General features: G+C 40.9%; 1 protein-coding gene across 1 annotated transcript in view; it reads right to left on the bottom strand.

The window, feature by feature from the left end:
• The window catches only part of Crybg3 (crystallin beta-gamma domain containing 3), a 107,456-nt gene extending 98,339 nt beyond the window's left edge, over positions 1-9,117 (bottom strand). Inside the window, exon 1 of the mRNA XM_028760226.1 lies at positions 8,819-9,117. Coding sequence (XP_028616059.1) covers positions 8,819-8,967 — 149 coding nt within the window. The 5' untranslated portion in view covers positions 8,968-9,117. The remainder of the gene's footprint in view (positions 1-8,818) is intronic.
• Positions 9,118-17,876: the final 8,759 nt, after the last annotated feature.

Raw genomic sequence — 17,876 nt, 5'->3', positions numbered from 1 at the left:
GATCTCAGGGGACGCAGAGGTGACTGAGCAGTGTCATGCTGGGATATGAAAGAACAGTGAACATTGTGTAAACGATTCTGGATGTCCTAGAAGAAGTAACGGTGAGAAAATGAAAAAGGAAGTAGTTTGTTCCAGGAAAAAAAGAAAAGGTCACATCAAGGAAAGGAATCATAATACAGGGCTTAATGAAACAAAATAAACTTAACACAGTAATAAAAATCCCAAGGCTCAATTCTTACTTCATCCCTCAAATTATAGCAACTGTCTTAGATGGGTAAATGAAAGAACTGGGAAGGGTGTAAAATGATCGGTATGCATCTAACCATAATCAGAAGTCAACAGACACTGGCTGAAACAAGTAAATAATAATAAAGCGCTATTTAGACATGGATATAGAAATACTGGAAGGTGATTATGTGTAACTGTGTAACCAAAGCAATTTCCTCTTTAAAACACACACACACACACACACACACACACATACACAGGAATGGGTTCACACTACTCAGCTGCTCCTCTAGCCCCCTGCCTTACATTCTGGTCCTTACTTTTAAGAGAGAATCTCTCATGTACTGTGTGGAAGCATCACCTGTCAATAAAAAGCTGGTAGCCTATGTATTAACTGAGGCAGGATTAGAAGGTGGGGATAGAAGATATAGGAATTCTGGAACAGAGTCAGGTGTGGGGAGATTTGCAACCTGGACTCTGAAGAAGTTGGATGTATAAAACTAGGAGAGGTAACTAACCAGGCACGTGGCAGACTTAGAACAGAATAAACATGTTCTATAAGTCATGAGCTAGTTGGGGGCCAGCCTAAACTTATGGCCATAAGCATTGTAATAATCAATAAGCCTCTGAGTTGTAACCCAAGAAATTGATCACAGGTGAAAAAGACCAAAGTTACCAGAGAAAGATAGAAGTGTGCCAATATGGTGGTGCATGCCTGTGACGCCAGTACCAGGGAGGCTAAGGCAGGGAAGTCTTAAGTTCAAGGCCAACCTGACCTACACAATGGGCTTGAGGCTATCATGGGTTAAAGAGTGGCCTCCAGTCAGAGAAAGACAGAAAAAGAGAGAAGAGTGGTGAATAAAGGAAGAGTTGAAAACTGGGTCACACCATGCTCACAGCTGTATTCCCAGAGCCTAGGACACATCTGCCTGGCACAGATGACACTCAATTCTTATAGACAAGAAGCTTTCAAATCATATGATCTGCATTGTGAGGCTCACCTGGGAGAATTAGGCAATGCCGTTCTGTGTATGACTTTTCCAATAGAACATTACTCCTCCTAATCTATACAGCACTTCCTCTTATACACACCTGGTAGCCTGACGAGACGTGGCAGCCATGCTAACACTGGAGCCTGGGAATTAAGAGTCAACTCCCTTTTACTGTACCTCAGAGCCTGGGCAAGGTGGATGGGAAATGAGTTAAGCGTTTTGTGGTTTCATCTGCTCATTCAACCCGGCTTTACATTATAGATTAATAATACATAAATCTCAATTATACCCTTAGAGTGTGTCAAAAAAAAAAAAATGGTCCTGCGGTATACATTCTACAACTACTTGGCATCCTTAACTCGGATTTTTTCTTTCTTGAAAAAAAGATTATTGTAGTCTGTTCTTCTTGCATCGGTAATTTTTAGGTTTTCTTCTTCTTTTGACAAATGTTCACCAGACCTCAAATCGACCTCTTTTCTTTCTGTAGCAGGTAATCCACACACATTTCAAGTGTGAAGTGGTGTACCGTGGAGACCTCCCTGGTCCCCAGCCCTTAGCTTCCCTCCATCCAGAGAGCAGGCAACAGGGCTCTGGCAACACCACTTCATCTCCTCTCCTTTTCTGCTTTGTACCTGGTGCTGTCCTCTTTCTTAATTATACCTCGAAGATGTCTGTTTAAGGCACACAGAAACTTTTGTCATTCTTTCCGACAGGTAGATGATATTAATCATCAATATCAGATAGATGTGCAGCTTATCGGTTAACAGCAATCCATTCTTCATCCTTTTGTTATTAAAATAACACTACACTGACAAAACTCTCCTACGCAATTTTATCCTGTCACAAACTTTCTATGGGTGATGGAATTCCTACAGGGGAGCTGCAGAATAAGTGGTGGGTCTCTAACCTCATCAGAGATTCCTGTTTGCCTCTGAAGTGGTACATCAATTTGCTCCTGTCTTAGTTAACTTTCAAATTGCAGGGAAAGAACACCATGACCAAGGCAATTTTAAAAAGAATACATTTAATTGGGCTTACGATTTCAGAAGGTTAAAGTCCACAAGAGCAGGGTAAAAACATGGTGGCAAGAAGAGCTGAGAGTTTACATCTTGATAGACAAGCAGGAGGAAGAGAAAGCTACCTGGGATTGGCAAGGGCTTTTGAAAGGCTCAGTGGCAATACCTCTATACAAGGCCACACCTCCTAATCCTTCTAAACAGTTTCCAGCAACTGGGACCAAGTATTCAAAAGTATGAGCATAAAGAGGCTATTCTCATTTAAACCCTCCCTCAAGAAGCACATGAGTAGAATTCTATTCATCCATTTCTAACTTGAGGGTTTCATATCAAATAAGCAGAATATGCTGTCTTCCTATAGTTTTGACATCTATCTCTTATTTGAAGGAGACTGACTTGTATATATATTTAAATATAGATTTGTATTTCACCTGATATAATTTACTCTCCTCTCAAGCTCAGAATACTATAAGTGAATTGTGCAGATACTGACCTAGTCCACCTGGCCAGATGTCTGGCTGCCTGCCATTGTCTTTTGCTTCCATTCAAAACCATTTTCCAAAGCCAGCGTTCTCTTATGGGTCTTCCCAAGTTAAGCAAAGAATACTGCTACATAATGAAGGCTTTGGATTTAAAAAGAACCATCCAACTTCTGATTCTACCACTGGTACCATGAGTCTATTGATTAGCCAAGAACTCTATCAAATTCTTCAATCCTATGTGTGTGCAAGATCGAATAAAGAAATATCTACCAACTTTGCACAGAGGATTTTCAAGGAAAAAAAGAAACTATTCAAAATCCCATCCACAGGACTCTCATAAAAGGTTAGTTTCATTTTGTCATAACTAATCTGCCAGGCACAGAAAGGAAAAACTAGTAGGCTAAGCAGACAGCTGTTTCTGTGCTTTGGGACATTTCCATGAAATACTTCCAGAAGTTAAACACTGAGGGAGAGGCCTAGCAGAGTTGTTCCACTACTTAGCTAGAAACACCTGCCCAGTAAACACTGGATATGAATTATCTCAAATTACAAACCTTCAGCGGATTCTCTACCAGCGTCATACTATTGAGTGAATAGATTACTGGCCACTGGGAACTTGGATTCCTTGGGGAATGCACTTTTCTGGCTCCACCTATGTATAAATTCTAGGCGAGCCTGCAGAGTCAAGGAAGAGGATGAGAGAGAGAAAGCACTGCTGTTCACCTCGGGCTACAGTTAAGATTACATTTCCCATACTCTTCTAAGTCGACACACAATCCTAAATACTAACCAGGGAAAAGTTACTGTGAGATTTGAGGTCCAATTAAAATTTTTATTCAGTATATGACATTAATGAAGAAATATGGGCCAGCGAGATGTCTCAGTGGGTAAAGGTGCTTTCTGTCAAGGCTGATAACCTGAGTTCAATCTTTGGGGTCGAAGACAAGAACAGACTGTAAGCTGCCCTTTGACTTCCATACAAGTGCATCCATGAACATACACATATATACACACACAAATAAAGTATATGTAATAGATATTTTCTAAACTGGAAAATTATCTGAACAAATCTCCCATGCCAAAAACATACTTAGTTGATATTAAGTTTATCTTAAATATATCTATAACATATAAAAATATAAATGCATATATATGTATATAAATATATCCTAATCTCTGAGCTTCTGAGGTCAGTTTTTAGTAAGACATCTCTATAAGCTGCCCACAATACAGCATTATATGGAGAACACACACAGAGCAACCACCTCAGCTCATAGAGTTAGCAGACTCTGATTACAATTTCTTCAACTTTTATGTCTCTCAGGCTAGCTCTCTCTCTTTTCACTGGGGGCCCTGGGTTGAATTAATATCAACCAATACTTTCCTGTCGCCACTGTTTTATTTAGCATTTCTAATAGAGCTGAACTTCCATGTATTTCATTAGAACTTTGAGGAGGAAACGCAATACTTAGCAGAGGGATTATTTTCTGCTTTGCAAATTGTCATGACTCTTTTTATGTATTTTCCACTAATGAATACAAATGCTAAAAACATCTTTGGCTCAATAAAGTCAGGAGTTCTGATTACAATTCCAGCAGAGTTAGATTGCACAACTGAATCCTTTCCCAAGGAACCCCACAACAAGAATTCACAAATGAGCAATCACACAGGTATCCCATGAAAACCCAAGAAACAGCAACAACAAAAAATAAATAAAATTCACTTTAAAAAGGTAGTGTGTCTTGAAACTATAGAACAGCTCACCATTTCTTCTCTGCTGCCAAGAGTAAGTTCCATGATCTGAGTTATCCTGGCAGACCAGTATGATACACACCTCTGAGAGGGGCTAGAATCTGCTAGGCATTTTTACTACTTCAAGTATGAATTGCTGGCATGGCGCAGGCATATCCTTATTCTTTTCAGCTTAACCAAAAGGCCAATAGTTCTCAAGCTGGACATCAGAGTCACTGCCTCTTTCTCTTTTTCTCTTTTTCTTTCTTCCTTTCTTCCTTTCTTCCTTTCTTCCCTCCCTCCCTCCCTCCCTCCCTCCCTCCCTCCCTCCCTCCCTCGCTCTCTCTCTCTCTCTTTCTTTCTTTCTTGCAGTCCTATCTTCTGCTCTACAGCTCATTAGCCCCCTGACCTCTGTCATTCAATGCTCTTACCTGTGATGACAGGTCAAACACCGTCCAACTTAGATTTCACAAAACCCACTTGGAGAGTAGAGAAAGTACTACCCTCAGCTGAAAACCACTAATGACCTCTTTGATGCCCTACTCAACAAGCACAGATTCACTTATCTCTGTTTGGTATGAAAAGATGAGACACGCCCCTGACCTTAAGGTTAGGGAACCTGCCATATCCTCTTCTATCATTGACACACTAATTCACTGAAAGTCAAAATCCCAGACCCAACTCTGAAACAAAGAGGTTCTTTTTTCAAATGTGGATTTTGTTTCCTTTTAAGACAGGGTCTCCCACACTGTAGTCCTGAATGATCTGGAACTCATTATGAAATTCAGGCATGAATTTGAAGCAGGCCTCCTGCCTCAGCTTCTGGAATGTCAGGACAACAGGAATGATCCAATAAGCCCAGCTTTTAGCTTATGTTGAAAAAATGTTTAGCTTCTGTATGATTTTGATGGGTGGAGGGAAAAATGGTGTTTGGTGAATCTGAGCAACAGTCAGAGACCTATGTTCAATTCTTACCCTTGACTCTTCCCCTCTGATCGAAGGTCTTTCTCCACTGGGAGTGTTGCCCCATCACCTTCCCAGCCACCTGCCTGAAGGATTCTGAGTTATCCAAAAGACCAGACATGCTACTGGCAACTAGGAGGTGGAATTATGAAAATCAAATGTCCTGCAATGGACAGGAGAGTCCAGTTTAAAGAACTGTTACACTCCAAATACAAATAGAAACTGCCATTAAGAACCATAACATCCTCAGTGTCCTCAAAATTATAACAGACTTCTAAGTGTAGCACCCCTTTAGCCTGTGGGTACGGTTTACTCAAGCAAAAGTTCTCTGTCTAGGATAGGTACACAATCAGTTTTTGAGAAATGTTCTTGCTGGACTGTGTTAGCTCCCTTCTGGCTTACAGGTATTGCATGGAACCCATAAACAGGCTCACCATGTGTGAGCCAGCAAGAGCTCAAGCTTGTGCAATCATTTTCCCAAAGCAGACAAAATAAGAAGGCAGGCACTTACCTACAAAGTTCTGCGTTCCAACAATTATCCATTTAACAGACCCACTTTTTAAAAACATTCCAAAACTCCCAGTGAGGAGCCAAACATTTTCTCCAGAGACAAAATTACTCAATTCTAACCTAATTTTCTGCATGCCTCTCTCTCTGGGCCCTACCAACATACATCTCCTAACAGACCTTAAATTCTTGCAGGCCACAACTCACAGGGTCTCTTAAAGTAACCTATGCCATGAGACACCCCCTCTGAACTCCTCCATCTCTTCTAACGAATACAGGCCTGAACACTACAGTAAGGATTGTCAAGATGAGACACATTGACATCTGGGAGTTCTGAAAGTTTCCTGTGAAAGCTTTTAGTTGCATTATGTAGAATTTTCATTTCTGAATAATCAATGCCGCCATAATCACTTCCAATATCTGGTTGACTAACACATTTGTTTAAATACTCAACAAAGGTGATCTTCTCCTTCTTTGATTGCTGAAGGTGTAGTGTGAACAGATCAGCAGCAAACTCAATAAACAGACGATGTGTTCACACCAAGTGAAGCCCCAGCAAGACAAAATATGCAGTAATAACAAAGGCTGTCTTATGCTTCAAGCAGGGGGACTATTAAAGAACAATGTGGGGGACGTTACAGTAGTGACCTGGCGACCTCGCCAGACCCTGTGTTTATCCTAACATCCCCTCAGCCTTAAGCTTTCATTGGTAGCAAACAAACATCTGTGGAGGGGGTTGGATGACATAAATTTGACTTTCATTAGTCTCATTAATACGTATGTTTCATTTTAATTCTGTTCTTAAGAAGTTGCTAGGGGTTTCTGTTCTTAAGATGTGTGCATCCTGTTTTGAATTTGGGCATGAGTAAGCAGAGTAATAAAGCCCTCATAAGCCAACAACAATGAGTTCAGGCAGGAAAGGAGACTATTCGAGTCTAAGAATAAGCCTGAGAAAATCCATTTCATCCCAAGATATGCACACACACACACACACACACACACACACACACACACACACAAAGCCAGACATGAATAAGTCTTGTGCATCAATGGGCCTCACAGGTGAAAAGTAGCTATGTAACTTTGAACAGCGTTCTTTAAACGTGCTTTTGTTTTTACCGTAGAATACAGATTTTGATCATTCAAGTTGGTGCCAAATCACTTCCTAAATTTTGGACCACTAGACACATTACAGGTTGTAATCACTGTTTTTCAGGTGGGAGACCTTTTCTTGGCTACCCAGTATTGCAAGCAAAGTCACATCTACTGGCCTAAAACCACTACTGCAAAGGATCAACCAACCCTGCTCTCATTAAAAAGTTTTACTGCCACAAAGAGAAACAACCAAAGTGTCCTTTCAGTTTGAAATAGGGTCACGGTGACAAATCCCAATTCTGTTTCCAATCTTGTTACCACCAGCATTGTTCTCTCACTGGGCGGATGGAACCTACTGAGTGGTTCCATTTGTTGCCTTACATTTTCAATAACGGCTTTGTGTTTGTTTCTGTCTGCAAAAAGAAAGATTTAAACTCCTATAAAACAGCTAAACACCCACACAAGGGATTATCTGCAATCCCCTCAACATCTGGCCAGTTCTAAAACAGATGAGAACATAATTAGTGCTCACGTAAGCACAATTAAAACCCGCATCGTGAAAAGCCATAACCCCGGCCTATCAGTGGTGAGGAGAGACAGAAAGGAATAGGTGAAAAGGATCTATCTACCTGCTGGATTAGTCAGCCCGGGGCAGAAAGAGTTCAGAATGGAGGAGTGTCTGCCTTAAAAGGGCAAATAGGCCAGGGGAGCAGGCAGGATTTCAGGAAGATGCTGATAGGAGCTGGCCTGCTTACTCTGTTCCACCACTCTCAGGTTTCCAAAGGGTGCTGAGGCTACCGCTTTCTGATCACTGAAGATTGTTAGCGACCTTACAGCCATGACAGGTGAGACCGTCAGATTTCAAAACTACCATTAAGGACGGGGGAAACTTTAAATCTTAAAAACATCAACAACTAGGCCAATAGTATCTGAGACTTCCAAGTCAATTATAATTGACCATTTCTTGGAAAGGCGTATTAAGCTAACAGGTGATTACAATGGAAATGTCTCACAGTTAGGAAAACCAAGGAGCACGAAGGGCTAATAACAAATCACAAACCCTAAATAGTAATAGCACTAGAAGCGTCAGTTGTTTCCGATCCATTTTTCTTTGAAGTCCATCAGCAAGTCTTTAGTCTGAGGTAAATATAGCTCTCTAGAGGGCAACCTTCCAAGGACATGGGTTACAGGTTCTTCTGGTGCAAATGAAGTTGGCCTCGCTTCTCAAAAAAAAAAAAAAAAAAAAAGCGAGTTACCTCCTTTAGGGAGGATAAGAATATTTTTAAAAACGGGCATTTTAATGAGACGAATTTTTAAAATGTTAATCTTTAAAGCAACAGGAGTAGAGGAAAAAAGATTATGGAAAGAGTGCACATACTAATCATTAAACTAAGCCAGCTCCCAGCTCCAGCCCTAGTTCCCCGAATCGGAGAGCTTCAGTCAGATGTCCCAAGTGAGACAGAGAGACGGGGGAAGGAGGAAGGGCGGCAACATTTAAACTGTAAACAAATCTGGCGAAGACTTCAGATTCTGGATGTAGTCTCAGAAAGCTCTTATCGCAACTCTTATAGGAATCACTTCGAGACAACCTTAAGATGGCAAAGCAAGAAGCGGAGGAGCGCGAGGGTCTCTCGGCCGCTGCAGAGCCTCCTCGAGTGGAGGGGAACGAGCCGGGAGCCCCGATGGCGGCGGGAAAGGAACCAGCCGGGAGCAAGAACTTCCCCAGATCTAAGCCACCCAGGGCGGGACCGGAGGAAACCCCAGCGGAGGAGGAAGGAGCGCACAGCGCCCCCGCGGCTCCCACCTGGCTGCACTCCGGCTCGCTCCCGCCGGCTGGCCGGTCCCCGGCTTCTCCTCCTCTTCCTCTTCCTTGTCCCGAGAAGGGTTCCGCGGAGCGAAGAACCGAGAGAAGCTGTGCCAGGGGGCGCTGCCCCTCCTGCGGCCGCCGGACATCTCCCACACCCCGCGCGGCCGCGCCGTCCGCGGGTCCCGACGAGCCGCTGGCCGGAGCGCGGATGGCCGCAGCCCTGGCTCGCCGAGCGCAGCGAGAGTCGGCGCGGGCCGCCGGCGCGGCTCTTCCAACCCTGCCGGCACGAGCGCTCCCCGTGCGGCTCCTCCTCCCGCCCGCGCCCGGAGCTGCCCGCCCCCCGGGAGGAGCCAGCGGCCGCGACCGCCCCGTCGGCCGCAGCTTGCAGGTCGGGGAGGAGCAGCCTGGGGATGCTAGGCTCCGGCTTCCCGCCCAAACCACCCTAGGCAGCAGCCCACTTGGGTTGGCCAACAGACAACTGTAAAGAAGGCTTTGCTTCCCTTTCCGAGTTCGGGTCGTTTTTTAAAACAGGGTAATCAATTAAAGTCTGGGGAAACACCTGGCAAGATGCAGCACCAACGTGCCCTGCAGCCCTGGAACCAAAGCACAGCCTTCCTAAAGACAGTTTCACCCGGCAGGGTAGATCCCATCTGTACAGCTGTCAGCACCTTGTTTCTGCTTCAGCTGGCCCAGATTCGGAGTAACTAACCCAGATGTGCTTTGGTTCTCACCCTTCACCTATGGGCCACTCCCAGAATCCTTTCTCAAAAACGTCCCTGATCAAAACCAAATATGATTCAGGTATGACTCAAACTAGAAAAATGCTGAAACAAATGTTTTGTTGCTATGTAGATGTTCCTGTATTCTGGACCGCCAAAGGTCTTTAACATTAGTTTAAAACGAATATCTAGTTATAATAAGATGACTTTATACAGCATAGCGGCTAGTACAGAAAACGCAATGCCACATTCACCCCAGGTGTATTGTTATATTTTGTCTGACGTCAAATTCCAGAGGTATGAAATTCAAGAAAGCAGTGGGACATTTAGTAACTAAAAAAATGTTACGTGGGCAAATATTATGAAAATAGGGTAATACCCGTCTGTGGCTGGCTGGAGAAGTTGGGAGGTTGCAGCCTGTCAGACCCAAGAAATCATAGCTCAGGTTAAGGAGCCTTCCTGCTGCCCCACAGCTACCCCTTTGAAGCATTTGAATCCTCCAACTGGATCTGAAACTCAGAAAAGATTAGGATCGGATAAAATTAGATAACATCAAAAAACTGGCCAAGCTAACATCTTGAAAGGATAATCTTTATTAAAGATCGATCTACTAATCAGAAAGCCCAAAGAAGATTCAAAAAGCAAAAATCTGAAGCAAATTCTTTCCTGCAGCTACAAGGCCTGGAGAAAAAAGTGTCTCTCCAAAACAAGATTAGCTGACTACCAGCTGCCTCTCCCACTTGCCCTATGACAAAAGCGGTCCTACACCTCAGTGTTGGCACAGAGGGTGCAGGCAGGGAGTCTCTCTGGGGATAAAAGTGTCTGGGAGCCAATAAGATTATGAAGCAATTCTAATTTTCAATCACATTATTTCTCTCAATTGGCTGATAGTCCACATATTAATATTTCTTTATAACGGGTTTCCTAGGTACATGCAGAAGTATTAGGCTCACAACATGAAAAGTTCTTGGTATTGAATTGTTATTTATTTGCTTTTCCAATACTTAGCAGATTTTCAGATTTCCTATAGCCTTACAGTCTTAACATACAATAGCAGACTCTTGAATCCTAAATTCTAGGATTTCATTATGAAATCTGTGAATGTGTTTTCAAATTTCAGAGTTGTAAACATCTTAGAGATACTAATTTCATCCAGTCATCTTCACTTCAGATTCCGTTTTCATCCAGACATTTGGTAAGTGGATGAGGCAGGAGCATTCCTTCTGTGAAGCTGATAAAGTTCACATTTGAAGACACCGCATTGGTATAGCCTTTTCCAATGTGAGTAGTGATTGGATGGTCACGTGTTCTTAGAGGACTGTGAAAGTAATTTTTAAAAACTCAAGTTGAGACCACAGGACTTTTCCTCTATCCTACATCTAGAATTCGTGGGTTCCAGTGTTCTTTGGCACATACTGAGATCTGATGAGTAGAGAATCCAATGGCTTTGATCTTGTTGGGAAATGATTTATGTAGTTTTAAGCTTCAGAGGATAGTTCAGTTATTGCTTAATTTCACCTTGTTCATTGTGCAACTCATCCAGATTTACACCCAAGATGTAAGACCACAGGTTCTGTCGAGACATGAATACATGCATGGCTTCCAAGATTTCAAGTATGTATATAGTGAAGGTGAAACAGGCTATGAGGTGTGCAGCTGGAAAATGGCATGTATTATGGATTCCAGATATCAGCAGACAACATTGCAAGACACAGAATTGTTTCTAATTGACATAAGTTCTGTCATAATAGTAATATGTTCCATAACACACTCTACATTTGTTTTGTTCAATGTAAACTATGCCAAATTATATTTTTCAGACTTATTAAACCTACACCAGAAATTTGAACTCTTTATGTGCATGTCAGGACGTAAAGATGCATGTTCTCATGGCTTTTCTATACACTAAGTGAGCCAGTGGAAAGACTGAGCTATTTGGTTCCATTGTTTTGTACATAAGGTGACATTAAAAATACTTCCATATGAAAGGTTTTCAAAGAATACATTATGAATTTTTAATATGTAGACATATGCCAAGTAGTAAATGGAAAAAAATACATTGCTTTTATAGAATTTTCTAAGTTTGCAGGCTAGTGGATCTTTTAGAGTTAATAATTTGCATTCTATTATGTCCCAAATAGTTTTATATAAATTTTGTTTTCAGGTTAAGTGATCTTTGCTTTAAAGAGAGTTCCACAAAAGGGCATAGTTATGATGGAATAGGAAAAAAGTTGGAGGGGAGGAATGGAGACTGGACCTGATAAAAACACATTATATGTGTGTATGAAATTCGTAATCAATAGAGAGATTTTCCCAAAAGCTTTAAAAACTGGCATCTTGCCACAACACTTAATTTGTCTTTCAAGTGCCCAAGATGTGTTAGACCCATGCTTGTGGTTAAAGATTGACAATATGCTTTCCTTCATGTGAGAACTTTGATGGGAAAGCAGTTGTGTAGGGGAAAAGAGAAGGAAAATTGTTCTGTAGGAATATGTGGGGGAGGGGATGTCCTGGAACACTGGAAGGAGGAAGTAACTGGCCTACTGCTGGATTCTCTGCCTCCTGTGACAACATCACTTCCACAAAAAGACTAATACAGTCACCCATACATATGAGGAAGTCTCAAGTTTGTCACATGTGAGCGAATTGCCATTCCCAAAGTGTAAGTACCAGAAGTACCGTACTGCTCAAAAGTGTGGGACCTGACAGGAAATGCTGATCCTTGAAGCGTTTATTTAGATCAGGCGGCTGGAAATGCTGAGCTTTCCTGTTGTTGTGGGAACTCTACCAGAGGGAAAACCTATGGAGACTATCTTCCAGCAGAGTATTTACTGTGTGGCAGGTGGCCCAGGAATATTAAGACAGCTGTCAACATCAAGGAAAGCACCAGTCCATGAAAAAGCAAACAGATGGATCGGGGCACTTCACTGGCTGCCTCTTAGAATAATAGCTGTGCTTGGCCAAATGAGGCAAAGTCAAGCTGCCCAGGGCAGCAAGAAGCTATTACTAGATAGAAGCACTCACTCAATTAGGAGGGAGGTGGGGGTATAGCTGCCCCCTTTCCATTGTTTGTATACTCAAGTTTTCATTAAAAATCATCACAGCAAATAGTTTCTCATTCTGTTACATTCTGACTGCCACAGTTTGTGGTGTGGGGAAATGCCTCATCTTCATCTTACTGCTTCAATGAGAGCAGATGGTGACGTTTTTAATAATTGGTTATTCAAACTTGTATGGAATACATAATGTCTTATTGTATTGTTCCTCATCTCCTTTGCAGAAACGTGAGGAGAGTGAAATCATTCAAACACATTATTTACTGGTTAAATTGATGTGTTAGTTTGAGCTAAGTTGTATTTATTCTTTTATTCCTCTAGGATGATATTATATACAGAAGAAAAGAAATCTTTAAAATTTTTGTGACCATTAAGAATTGACTATGAACTTTTCAAACAGTATATAGTTTACTGATACGGAAATATTATGTTCCTTTAAGTATATAAGTAGGAAAATGTCTTAGGAAACAAATTATAAAGCATACTTGCAAATAATTGTTCATATCAATCAGTTCATATCAAACCAAATCAAATCAAGTTAATGCTATAAACAAGTAAAACTAGAATGTCAAATTTAATATTCTATTTAATATTAATCAGCTTCATATGATGGCAGCTATAAAACCTCAGAATACCAACTTACTATTAGATAAGAAACTTAGACCATGTAATCCATTCCTCCAAAACACTTCATCTGAGTACATGGGCTATGCACTATTGTGTATTTTAGGATTTAAAAATTGGTTTATGAAATGATTTTTACTTGTTCTAAATTTTCTAGTAAACGTGGAAGCCTGCTCCTTCTTACTAGAGTACTTTGTTACCAGACTGACTTGTGAAGACAAAACAAAGAAGCAGCTGCTGTAGTGAGCACAGGTTTTGATTTGGGAGAGAAAGCAGTTGGAAATGCTACATGTTGTCAAGTAAAATGAACCACAGTTTTCCTGTGAGAGCTTTACCTAATTTTAAACTGAGATTAGCATTATTTCCTGTACATGAATTTATATTGCACCGACTAGAACAAAAATCAGTTTAGTTTGGTTTAGAGTGATAAAGTAATGAATTTAGAATTTAATGAATAAACCTGACAAACTTATTTATGGAAATCTTGTTCCATTCTGAACTACTATCACTAATAAACTTTCAGAAATTTAACTTAAAATATTTCAAAATGCAGGCTGGGAGTACAATGAGCGGGTGCTTGCCCTACATGTGCAAGGCTTTGGGTTCAATCCATACACTGAAATAAAAGGGGGGGGGATTTTAACCTGGGGATGGTGAAATACACCCTAACATGTGAGAAGTTCAAACAAAATATTTTAAATTTGAGGTTAGCCTAAGATGCACAGAAGGCCAGCTTGTGCCACCTAGTAAGACTTTGATTCAAAAAGCCAAAAATCAAGAATGTCTTTGTTGTTGTTGTTGTTGCTGTTGTCATCAAATTTAATAGCAACAAATCCACATTCAAATCAGTCACATACTTGTTCTGAGCAGTCACATCAGTGTCTATAAAATCGTCAGCCACGTACAGGCTGGGAGAGATTGAAACAAAATTATCTAAACCTCCATTTCCAGCTTCCATCTTTCCACTACTTCATGGAGGGCATTCAGTTAGTATACTTGGTTTCTGAAGTTTAAATAAAGCACAATCACTTTTAGAACACAAGGTATCTTTGAATAATATTTGGTAAGCTGCAACTGGCAAACCTCCTCAGCAGCTCAATAGGGTAGTCAGAAAACTGAAAAATTAAAACAAACAAGTAGGAAAAAACCCCCTAATGATTACGTATGTACATAGAAATCCACCAAGTATCCTGTATTTTAGGAAGTACTAAAATAAAGATCTAAATAAAAATTTTTAAATCGTTGACTTCTCTAGGGCTAGCTGCTTCAAAAGGAACTAGAAAAGTTGATGAGATAATGTATACAAAACAAACAAACAAAAAACAAAAAGAAAAACAAAACAAAACAAAAACCCAAAACGACAAACCCACCAAATGTTGTCTGTAGAGAGGTCATGGGCCATCTGAGTTCAGCAACACTGTGCAATCCTTTCAGGCCTGCTGCTTAGTGATTGGAGTTCACAGAGGTGATCCAGTCTCAAGCATCTCAGTCTGAGAAAGAAACACAGAACTAGGAGTGACAAACTGCAAACGAATGTGACAAATGTGACCCATGGGCAGAAGAGGAGAAAGTGACATATTGTAGAGCTTGAGCAAGCCATGATCCACGTCACAGAGGAAATCTCTAGAATCATGGGTCAGGACGTTCTAGGACCAGCATTTAAAAGACCTCCTGGAACAGATCTTCTATAGAAATATCACACGAGTTAGTTTGTTTTTTTAAAGCAGCATAATACATAATGCATAATGCTACACCAGTGACAGACATATACTTAATATCTGCTTTGGCTTCTATCTGATTTGGTCAGAAAATAAGACAATAAACGAATGCCTCTAAATCATGAATCATCACACACCATGTGTAATATGTGGCATCCACGGGTTTGGCATGTTAATAGGAAACTACCTTCAAGTGACCTCTTTATTGCATTCTCTTGACCTTCTTTTAAAAATTGCATAATTGAAAAGTAAATTAAAATGACAGGTATGAGAAATATGCGGGTGGAGAAACTGCTGCCCCGATCCCAAAGCAACTACATAATTTGAGTTTACAACTGCCAATTACTTCCTTGGACAGGTTAGACCAGTACATCTTATGGAAGTTGGAAGTCTTATTACTGACGAAGTATCTAATTTAGGAGTTAAATCTGGTGTGTAAAGAATCATTTTGACAGCTGTTTGCCAGACTTCTGTGAAGTTCCTTTCTCTAAGCTGTTATCTGGAATTTATACTGAGTGGAGCATTGTCAGCTAGTCTGCTTGTGATGATGTTAAGAAATACAGAAATGGCTGGCGAGGATGTGGAAAAGAACACTCCTCCATTGCTGGTGGGATTGGAAGCAGGTACACCCACTCTGGAAATCAGTCTGGCAGTTTCTCAGAAAATTGGACATAGTACTACCTGAGGACCCAGCTATACCACTCCTGGGCATATACCCAGATGATGCTTCAACATGTAACAAGGACACATGCTCCACTATGTTCATAGCAGCCTTATTTATAATAGCCAGAAGCTGGAAACAACCCAGATGTCCTTCAACAGAGGAATGAATAAAGAAAATGTGGTACAGTTATATAATGGAATACTACTCAGCTATTAAAAACAATGACTTCATGAAACTCGCAGGCAAATGGATGGATGTAGAAAATATCATCCTGAGTGAGATAAGTGTAAGAAACATTTCATGAAAGAACATACATGGTACTCACTTACCATGTTCTTACTGATAAGTGGATATTAGGTAAAGAGTGTGGAATACCCACAATGCAACTCACGGACCACATGAAGCTCAAAAGGAAGACCAAAGAGTGGATGCTTCAGTCCTACGTAGAAGGGGGAACAAAATAATAAAGGGAAGTAGAGGGTGGGAGAGAAGGAAGGAAACACTTGAAATGTAAATAAATAGTCAATTAAAAAACAGAAAAGTTTATACTGTACTAATTATGTACTATATAATAATAATCAGTAGATAATATTTAAAGTAGAAAAAGAAATACAGAAATGGGGCTGCAGAGGTGGCTCAGTGCTTTTGCAGAGGCATTGAAGGCAGACAAAAGAGCAAACGGTGGTTTTGAAAAGGCTTGACTCATTTAAGACTTGCTTGTTAGCCTGCTCTATGAAGGTAAGTCAGTTGTACCAGGTTGGTGGTATTTTCAGTTCTGTTGTGTACGTGAAAAATGTCACATTGAAGGTCTTAATGACTCTTGTGCCTCTTAGTTCCAGAGAACCAGTAAGGACAGACAACATGTGTCAAGGTCAAAGACCCTGAAAGGAAGGCCTGCAGTAGTATTACATGAAGGTCAAACCCAAGTTGTAATTGAGACCTCCCAAAATTTGGAGGTGCTAGGACCATGAAATGTCTACCAAGAAAGCTGCAAGATGGAGTCAAGCTGGCTCAAGAAAGAAAATATGTGTATTACAGGTGGCAGAGCAGGAAGGGGGGATTGTACAAACCCTTTGAAACACAAAGGATTCCACTTGTAATAGATGTCAGGTATGAAGTTTCAGGATTTGGTGTTTCCTTTGCTGGATTCCAGTCTTGCTTTGGTTCAATGATTCTTTGCTATGCCCTCGTTCATCCCTTTGGAAAAGGAATGTTTATTCTGTGCTGTTCTATATAGGAAGTAACTTGCTTCTGATTTTTTTATTTTTTAATTAGGTATTCTTTATTTACAATTCAAATGTTATCCCCTTTCCCAGTTTCCCCTCCAGAAACCCCTTATCCTATCCTCCGTCCCCCATCCCACCCACCCACGCCCACCTCACCACCCAATTAGGAGCTTACAGTTAAGAGATCACCCTGAGTCCCTGATGATACTTGATGCTTTAGACTTATAAAATGTTGTAATTATTAAAGACTCTGAGTACTTTTGAAGTTGGACCAAGAACATTCTGCAATGTGAGGTGGCCACAGGCCTATGGAAATGAGGGACGGAAGCTTGAAAGTGATGTGCTCCGCTGTTACACTGACAAAGGAGTTATGACGGCTAGTCTTTACTGACAACTTGATGGGACATGGAACTATCATTGAACAAGAAAGTGGGAACATCTGAAGGATTATCTAAATTAATTGATACAGCAAGACCCATCCTACATGTGGGTAGTACCATTTCACAGGATGGAGGCCTAGATGGGACAGTAAGAATACAATCCGAGTACAAGCACTCATTGTTTCTTCCTCCCTATGGGTACAATGAGCCCTTCAGCTTACTGCTGCTGCCACCATATTTTCTCTGTCATGGAGTATAACCCCAGGAACTGTAAGTCAAAATAAGCCCTTCCTTCTTTAAGTTGTATTAGATCTCAGTGAGCAACCAGTATTTTTTAAACTAAGAAGTAAGAGGAAAATAGTAAGAGAGTAGATGCTATGTATAAAGTTAGGCAAATTGGCATGTTTTGTTATTAGAGTCATAAGCAAGTTGAATTTGCCTTAAGTAGAACAGACCAAATGCTTACTTTTACACAAAATGCACAGACAACTCTAGACTAATGACATCCTGAATGCATGCTAATGAAAGCAGCTTAAGACATGCTATCAAAATAGACACACCACTAAATTATGCAAATGTCCATTCATTGGTATTTCTGGACTTTGAGAAATTGAACTATGTATCTTTGAGTGCTGTTTTTATGAAATCTGTAAAAACATCTATCTCCA

The sequence above is a fragment of the Grammomys surdaster genome, unplaced genomic scaffold (genome assembly GCF_004785775.1).
Source record: "Grammomys surdaster isolate TR1022 unplaced genomic scaffold, NIH_TR_1.0 126398, whole genome shotgun sequence".
In the NCBI taxonomy this organism is placed as follows: Eukaryota; Metazoa; Chordata; class Mammalia; order Rodentia; family Muridae; genus Grammomys; species Grammomys surdaster.
This window is presented reverse-complemented; position numbering and strand designations above follow the sequence as displayed.